This window comes from Embiotoca jacksoni, unplaced genomic scaffold, assembly GCF_022577435.1.
Source record: "Embiotoca jacksoni isolate LCO1_2020_lvr unplaced genomic scaffold, fEmbJac1.0.p SCAF_3, whole genome shotgun sequence".
Taxonomy (NCBI): Eukaryota; Metazoa; Chordata; class Actinopteri; family Embiotocidae; genus Embiotoca; species Embiotoca jacksoni.
Window position 1 is genome coordinate 17,592,582 of NW_027185381.1, and position 9,631 is coordinate 17,602,212.

At 42.3% G+C, this 9,631-nt stretch overlaps 1 protein-coding gene across 1 annotated transcript in view; it reads right to left on the reverse strand.

Annotated features, from left to right (window-relative positions):
* The window catches only part of wwox (WW domain containing oxidoreductase), a 133,055-nt gene extending 124,158 nt beyond the window's left edge, over positions 1-8,897 (reverse strand). The window contains exons 1-4 of the mRNA XM_069162474.1: positions 8,659-8,897; positions 7,285-7,349; positions 5,185-5,242; positions 4,928-5,097 (exon numbers count right to left, since the gene is read on the reverse strand). Coding sequence (XP_069018575.1) covers positions 4,928-5,097; positions 5,185-5,242; positions 7,285-7,349; positions 8,659-8,765 — 400 coding nt within the window. The 5' untranslated portion in view covers positions 8,766-8,897. The remainder of the gene's footprint in view (positions 1-4,927; positions 5,098-5,184; positions 5,243-7,284; positions 7,350-8,658) is intronic.
* Between the last annotated feature and the right edge of the window lie 734 nt (positions 8,898-9,631).

Consider the following 9,631-nt stretch of genomic DNA (forward strand, 5'->3'; position numbering starts at 1 on the left):
ACTCCCTACACAATCTCTCATCATGGCCTCACACCACACTGGACACCCCTGGTCCTCCAGCAGCCTCACAGAGCGAGAGCGGACAGTAAAGTTGATAAACACATACCACACCAAATCAAACACATGCACAAGGATAAACTGAAACCCCAGAGGCCTCCTCGTGCACACATATCTGCTGAGCATTGGGGCTATTTTCATCACTGTCATCAAAAATCCCCCCATCATGTAACTTCCATCCCCTCATCATCTGCAGACTGTAAACTCGATAGGTCTATAAACTACTTGACTACACACAATAACCCAATACCCCATTCATTTTATTTTACTTACAGCCTTTAAGTACATATATGTATTCCATCCTCTCTCTCTAACCACTTCACTTGTATTATATTAGAGCTGTAATCATTATTGAACCCTTCTAGCCTCCAGCATAATACTCTTTGCATGTTACACCAGTTTGAGTCTGCATTGCAAATTTCATCCAAGGTTAATAAAGTTGAATAATTTGACTAACCAACCATAACTGGTTCTCATTACGTAGCCAATAAACACATTCATCAGTGAGGACATGAAATGCCCGATGAAAAAAAAAATAAAACTCTCCTTCGATTTCCTCTGTGGTTCAGTAGTTGACACAGAGGAGACGGAGCAGGACACAGGGCGGCCGCTCCCCCAGCGGACACGCACACAAAAACACTATCAGACTTCTGAATATAAACACAGACGCACTCTGGATGTCATCTAAACCACACGCAGCTACTCAGAGATGCTCAGCGACACACACACTGAGACACAGACACCACATGCCATCCTCACCAGGAACATCTTTTTATCCATCTAATTCCTCCCACTATGAATAATGCATTTCCCTCCTTACTGAGGCTCGGGTTTAACGCATCGCTGCGCGGGTCTTTAAGGGGGTCCTTATTCATAAACAGTAGTGCAGTAAATACCAGAGCTTTGCAGCCAATTTAATGGCAGTTATGCTTAACAAATCTGCCTCAATCTAATGATCAGCCACAAAGCTAGGCTATGGGTTTAATCTGCACACAGAGGCTCCCGCAGCTCTGCGACTCACTGAATATGCTTAGGGATCTCTCCATCCAGAGAGAGGAGAGCACCGGCCTGACACTTAATCCTCACAACACAACACCGGGATCAACACAAATATAGAACAATGTTAGTCTTTCATGAATAAGAATAACGTTCAAAGTCCTAAAACACTGGTGAGACGACGCATAGAGATACTACGACATTACGAAGGGCTCCTCTACAAATCCTTGCTATTCCCTATCCGCACGAGCCTTTTCTGCTTCTTATTTCAACATTGACCCTGCACCTTAACAATAATACCACGTGAAATTTAGTGCATGCATTTAGACATAGTAGAGTAGAGGTTTACAACTGAAAGGCGGTGCTCTATAACGAGACACTATACCGAGGGGTCTAGGAAGTTCAGATAAAATTCAGAAACATAAAAGAGATTGTGAGAACCCAGAAACTCTAAAAAGTTAGTTGAAATACTCACACAGGCCTACAATATTTTGTGAGCACTTTTCTAGAAATAGTGAAAGAATGGTTATCATCAAAAATACAGTGGCCTATCTTTCTTTCATGCATCCGACATGCTGAACTGGGAGTAAAAAATAGCACACGGACGACAGTTGTGCCTGCCTGGATATTATATTTGAGTGAGACAGGGGGTCAATATGTTATTCCTGACCACTATTAAACATATGTTATGTTGACAACATGGCACCTGGGAGACTGACGATGCTCCCCAGGTAGTGGGACACATAAATGTACATACAAACAGCTCCCAGAAGAGCTGTCACAGGACAAATATGACTGCATGTGCTAAGAGAGCACAATATAAATAGTTTTCCCTCAACAGAAAACGTATTTTAGGAAAGGGCCTCTGCTAAACACAATTTTTTTTTTTGCACATGAAGGCACTGTAGGTGTAAAACAAATACACAAAAAATATGTGATTTTAATTTTTGAAAATAATGTTGTGCACTTATTCTGTATGAGGCAAATATTTTGTCTATGAACCCAGTGGGGGCTAGATATATCATGACAATGGCCCTTTAAGGACAATTGTTCCACAGACCCCTGGCCAGTAAATAACCTGAGTGTTAGTTGATAGGGGGGAATTAGAGCCAGAGCAGGAGTGCGTAATGGGGATGGATAGGAGGCTCGGGCCTGGGTCAAAGCCGCTTAGGAATCAATGCAGAGGTACAGGTGTACAACCACAGGTCTACAGAGCAAGAGTAAGAAAACCTTTAAAAAGAAGGAGGAGAGAGGGAGTGAGGGACGAGTATGGGGAAAACAAACTACGATCATTCATTTCCATTATCACAATTAAAAATCACCATTCAGGTTGGTACTGGTTTTTAATTTACAAAAGAAAGCAGAGAGAGGAAGACTAATGCTGTAAACTGAGCGCAGTGATCACACTGGCAAGACAAACTACATTACTGTCTCGCCTCCCAGCACTACTACAGTGGAGCTTCAAGGCTGGTCACAAAACCAGAGACTATGACATTTCATGCATTAATAAATTCATATATGTGCTTTTCATGTGCGTGTGCGTTAAGGACTAAATTAAAGAGCTCAAATGTACATTTTCTAATTAAATAATATCCCACCATTACTAATAAAAATGTCACATTTCCTTGTGAAGGAAATAAGCACTGAAGAAAATGGAAATAGCCCTGACACTTGGATTAAAACACTATTGATGCCATTAAAATGCTAAGTGGGTCCAACCAATTGGCATAACCACATTTCACTACAGGAATGTCAAAGGAGCACACGAGAAGTAGCAATTACTATTAGAATACTGTTAATTATGGCTGCTGCATATTTAATATGTGGTAGAGTAAAACAAAGGTTATGTTAATAAGGGTTTTATTAAGTATTCCCACACTATAAAAATGTCTGTGTGTTGTAGCTACTTGATACAGTCTTTTGAGAAAAGCTGCTTTTTTTTCCAGATGAACACATTTTTATTTACTAAATGCATCACAACAAATGTTAAATGTGGATTATCTTTTTCTTTACATAGTTTTTTTTTTTTTAATTAAAGCCGAAATAGGCAAGTGTGAAGCAGTTAATATCATCACATTTTAAAACCTCATCGGCAGCTACATCATGGACCTGCTGTGCCCTCTTGTGGTGGAAACTATTTGCAACTGTCTCAATTCTCCCCGTATACTGTAATTAGTGCTCACGACCTGTAATCAAAAGGCCAACTGATTTGGTCATATTTAAGAAAGCTCAGTAATCCAGCAATTTCTTATACTGTTTCACACTATACAGTATTTTGGGGTGTTGACAGTGCTTTCACTTCTTCTCAAAAACTCTTCAAGAAAATAATTGAGTTCTTGTGACTGTATGTCAGTTCTGCTTCTTGTTTTATTGCAGACAGACCTCCCTTATATTTGATCCACATTTTGAGTCATTGTCCCACCAGAATATTAGTCTTTTTTTTCACTAATTAGAGGCAGAGGGAAGTGCTGTAGTTGTTCCAGTGCAAACCCCTGAGAAGGTGACACATCTCCACAGCTGGTTTGAATCAACTTTGAATGTGGGGTTTATGCACTTTTAACCTCTCGTGCAACCATCTCTACACAGGTTTTTCTTCTGCGGCCACAAGTTTTATTCATCTGTAACACTTCTATATTTTGGTATTTGACTCATGCAACACTTTATGATTTGTTTAGGTTATTATTGTCACTGTACTGGAGGCCTGTCCAGGGTGTACCCCGCCTTTGCTCAAAGTCAGCTGGGATAGGCTCCAGCCCCCCATGACTGTTCAAGACAAAGCAAGTACAGATAATGGATGGAGTCATTTTTGTCACTCTTCTTTAATTCTGTTTTTACCCAAAGCTTTTGATATTGTCATTATTTGTATGTTGGGTACAGAATTTCATTGTCAGTGATTATTATTTGATGTATTTGGCTTATTTCCCACTGCCCATATTGACTTAATCAAAGTAAATACAGTCAAAACAATTCAACTGAGAAAAACTGACATTACTTCAGTCAATGTCAACCTTTTGTTATTAAAACACTAAAAACCTAAAACACTTCACACTGTATAAGGAGCATATATTTGGTACAATTTGAACTGTTTATCGTGTGGCAACAAAAATTTGAAAATGTGAAAAATAATTGAATTACATAGTTACATTGCTGCATCAATAATCATATCATTCAGATTTGTATTCATTTTAAAGACTATATTTTTTTTAAATGACAGAGGAATATCAAGGTCAGAAAGGCATTTTCACAAGCTTCTTTGTTCAGTGAAGGTCCCCAGGCTGCTGTAAATCTATGTATTACAGTGCTGCCTCTCATAATACACACACAGCAATTACACTGCTGTGACGTTCAGTGGGACAAAGAATTTGAATATAAAGACAATTAACGATTTTATGTTTATTTGATTTTCCTCACGCTGTCATTATCTATCTCGAACAAAGAAGCAAGTCTGAATAAATGGCCAACACTCGTGCTAATTCAAACTAAAGGAAAGAGGAAGTACATTTGTTTCCAGACCATTATATAGTGAGCCTTGCATTTGCTGGGTACAAATGGACACCATTCATTACAGTTAACAATGACATCCAATTCAGCCCTGCTAATGAACTTCAATACAGTCATGTTTGGTATTAAGGAGTGATTTGTTGAGTCTAAGTGTATCATTTTGAGGGCTAATGTTGATGAATGCCTGGTGTAGGGATGGGGACATGCAGGGAGTAGAGACAGTCTTGTCAAGCAGACTTCTAATACAGTGTAATACCATATCACCACCTAGTGGTGTCATCACAGAAACACACATCACTTCATACCGATGATTTCCAACATAAGAGAACATTAATCGAACTGAGAAAACAGATAAAGATGCCATGAAACTCACCAATGCCCGAGTTGCCTCCAGTAATGAGGACAACTCTGTCGGAGAGATCACGACCCTGCAGAATCTCTAGAGCAGCAGTGTTTCCATCATACCGTTTTGGCTTCACAACCACATCCTCCACTGTAAATGCCTGGCGTGGGTCAAAATACGTTGTCCGCTTGTTAATGTGACTGAAAACATTAGGACACAAGAATTAAAACATAATCTTAAGACCTCACAGTTTTATATATCTCACTAAGCCAAATTAATCTACTTACTCAACATAAATTGCCTGCCCTTTTTCATCCGTTTCTTGCTCCCAACCATATGGCAAATCTGCAGAGAAAAGACAGGCATTATTTTCTATAACAGTCACAAAACATGGGAATAAAATTATTTTTTTTGCAAAAGGGAAAGTCTATGCTGCCGGCAATCGGCTTGCCCGGGCCCCCGGCCCGGCCTGCTGCCCGGTCTGCAATGCACCCGACGCTTGTCCCTCTGGGTGGTGGGTCCACAGGGTAGCTGCACCATGATGTTTCTTCGGGCTGAAGAAACAACCCATGGGTGAAGGTGCAGCCACCAGACGCTCACCGGCGAGCTCCCCTCCCAGGTCTGACTCCGGGAGGGTACCCCGGTTTCCCTGATCCGAGCGAGGTGGCTGAACTCCATGTGCTGCTGTTGATCGAGGGACTTTTGAACCGCTCTTAGTCTTGGCTCTCCCCTGAGACCAGTTTGCCTTGAGAGACCCTACCAGGGTCACTAAGCCACTCAAACCCCTCCGCCACGTTAAGGTGGCGATTCTCGGGGGGGTCGGGAACAGTACCATTGGACTGGCAGATCAGGGTGGTGATTCCCAATTTCAAAAAAGGGGACCGGAGAGTGTACTCCAACTATCGGGGTATCACACTACTCAGCCTCCCGGGAAAAGCTTATGCCAGGGTGCTGGAAAGGAGGCTCCGACCGTTTGTCGAACCTCAGATTCAAGAGGAGCAGTGCGGATTCTGTCCCGGTCGTGGAACAGTGGACCAGCGGACCAGCTCTTTACCCTTGTAAGACTACTGGAGGGGTCCTGGGAGTTTGCCCATCGAGTCTACATGTGCTCTGTGGACTTGGAGAAGGCTTTCGACCGGGTCCCTCGGGGGTATTTGGGGGGGGGGGTGCTGGGGGAGGACGTGGTGCCGGAGCCATTGCAACGGGCCATCCGGTCTCTATACAACTGCAGTAGGAACTGTGTTCGTATTCTCGGCAATAAGTCAGACTCGTTCCTGGTGGGTGTTGGCCTCCGCCAGGGCTGTCCTTTGTCACCTGTTTGTGACCTTTATGGACAGGATATCTAGAAACAGCCGGGGGAAGGAGAACGTCAGGTTTGGGGGTCTCAAAATCGCCTCTCTGCTGTTTGCAGATGATGTGGTCCTGTTGGCCTCTTCAGACTTCCAGCATTCACTGAGGCAGTTTGCAGCCGAGTGTGAAGCGGCGGGGATGAGGGTTAACACCTCCAAATCTGAGGCCATGCTGCTCTGCCGGAAACCAGTGGATTGCTCCCTCCAGGTGGGGACAGAGTGCCTGCCTCAAGCAAAGGAGTTTAAGTATCTCGGGGTCTTGATCACGAGTGAGGGGAGGACGGAGCGGGAGATCGACAGGCGGATCGGTGCGGCTGCAGCAGTAAAACAGGCGCTGCACCCGACTGTGTTGGTGAAGAGGGAAGGCGAAGCTTTCCATTTGCCGCTCAGTCTACGTTCCGACCCTCACCAATGGTCACGAGCTCCAGTAGGCCTCCCACTGGAGGTTTTCAAGCCACGCCCAACTGGCAGGAGACGCCAGGGAAGACCCAGAACACGCAGGAGGGATTATATCTCCCAGTTGGCCTGGGAACGCCTCGGGATCAACATGCTTGGCCTGCTGCCACCGCGACCCGATCCCGGATAAGCAGAAGAAAATGGATGGATGGATGGCACAAGTGAAAGTTTGACACTGAAAACCTCATTCATATCGCACTTTCCCAAAAAAAAGATACTATACACAAGAAGCAAGGCATTTAACAAGGCAACTGTCCAGTCCTGTGGTTGTAAAGATATGGCTGAAACACCATTAGCGAGCATACGAAGCCATTTTTATATATGCTAATATATGATGAGAAGAAAGAGGATGACGCACAACTCCATCCAACACTGAGCTTTCTGCCCTATTATAATAACTTTAAGTGATTGGTTAGCAACGTCATGTAAATGTGGTCCAATTGATATGATTGATTTTAAGATGATCGTTCTGGCCCGAGTTAGATAAACGAGAAACAATCTTTGCTTCGCATGAGAGTGACCCTCGAGCAGATATATTTAAAATATATTTAAAACACAGAAAAACAAGTGAATTAGGCAAACCTCCGGCACAACGTTTCTTCTTTCCTGTCTTGGGGTGTTCCCACTGTGTCTTCATCTCATCATGGCTGTTGGAACAAAAAGACAGATGAAGACTGGAGAAATCAAAATGGCTTTTGTCTTTACTTTCTTTCATTTATGTCATTAATGTATGTATCTGTGATACAACTATGTGATGTTAATGTGTCAAATTTAGCCAAAAGGCTCATTTTCATCTGCTGTTCCTCAGTCGGTTGATATCATGCAATAAAAGAAACAAACAAGCAAAAAAAAACAAAAAAAAAAAAACACATTATAGTAACAAAGAGCATAAAAGAATAGAAAGGCTAGACCTGTGGTGGAAGAAGTATTAGGATCATTTACTTAAGTAAAGTACTGAAACAGTAATGTAAAAATACTCTATTACAAGTAAAAGTCCCACATGAAAAATCCTATTTAAGTACAAGTGCATAAGTATTCAGAGCAAAATGTAGTAAAAATTTAAAGTCCTGGTTTGGTCCCTCTGACATATCATTATATATGACATCATCAGATTAACAATGATTACTGGAATAGGAAAATAGGAAAAAAGTAGGTTCTGATCCACAAATCTCTTTTAAATTTTGTTACTTATTCTATAATCATTGATTTTAGATATTGAGAGATATTGGATCATCTGAACATTTATTGAAATGAATGTAAGTAGTCCCGAGGGAAAATCACTGTTTGGTGGAGTCGAGTCGTTAACAACTCAGAAATCTGAAACGTGAACCCGACTAAACACTGGTTTTGCAAGACGTCAGAAGACGTTAATCTTTAGCTGTGTTGTATTTTAAAGCTCGTTATGTTATCTATTGTGTCAAATCCTCATCCGAGAAGTAACTAAAGCTGTCAGACCAATGTAGAGTAGAATGTACAATTTGAAAATGTACATTTGTACCCATTGAAATGCAGTCTATAAAGTATAAAGAACCATCAAATGGAATTACTCGGGTACAGTGGTACATCAAAATTGTACTTAAGTGCAAAACTTGACTAAACGCAATTAGTTTCTTTCTACCACACATAAACATATCCATAAAAGACAGCAAGTAGAGTGTGCAAACCCAACCACAATTAGATAGTATGTACGTCTATGGCAAGCAAACAGATTTGAATATGATGCGATTCAAACGACAGACGATGATGTAAAGAGAAATACTAATTATATACCATGTTTATTTTACATTCAAAGATTGCGAAGTTGCGCCTCTCATGTCACAAACTCCGGAGCTGCTGCACAATGCAATCACACTATAACAGTGTCAGCCACAGACTATAGCAGCGATGTGACCCTTTGGTAGTGAACTCACATGCATGCTGGTTGACAGTTAACGCTAGCAGTGGGACTCCACTTACTTTGCATAGTAGACCCAACCATCTTTCGTAGATCTCTCCTCCCATCCAGGTGGTAACTCATCTTCGCTGTCTGTATCGTCCATGCCTGCGTATTTTAGAGCTGCCATAACGCAACTTTTCTCACGTGAACGTCGCGGCTACAAACACAAACCTAGCGAGAATGATCTGCTCTGAGGAACGAATGCAGCCGTCAAAGCAACAACAACAAAAAAAACACGAACACAGCATTCACCGGCACTTCCGCAACAACACGGTGACGATTTCACGAATTGCATTTTGGGAAATGGAGAGGGAGGGGGGGGGGGGGACTTGCGTCGGTTAGGTTGTTATTCTAGCAAAAGCCAGCATCCTTTTAGAGTAGATGTTAAATTGAAAGAGTCCGAGTTGGCAAAGATATCTGGGGTAATGTTAGGTTTGGGGAAACACGTAATTTAGGCTTTAAGCTTTAAGCTTGTTTTACCAGTTATTGCCTATTTTAATAGAAATGTAGGCTACAGGACATCAAGAGACCCAAAGGCAGTCTGAACAGAAGGAGCCATTCACCCTTACGGGACAAGTCCCATCAGGACACTCCACCACCCACTCAACACCCAAGGATAATGAATGATAAGCAAGCAAAAGCCAGCCAACAGGGCCCATGCTGCCTCTAAACGCTCGTGCTACCGAATTAAAAAAAAATAAATAAATAAACATAAGAATTAACTGCAACATTTCTAATTTGATACCCTTCTTGGGCCTGTGTTCAGTGTTTATTCGCCACACTTGCGAGTTTGACGACTGCCTGTGTGACCTCCCCTGCACAGCTGCTTGTTCCCCATCTGCTCACTAGTTCTTTTGTGTGCAAAAACAGCAGTGTTCCCTTGTTCCTGCTCCTTTACCTGCCTGATCACCATATTGTTCACCCTTCGCAGGTGTCCTGCCTGTCTGCTGAGTCCATGTTTCTACATCGCTGCACAAATTCCACTGTGCAACA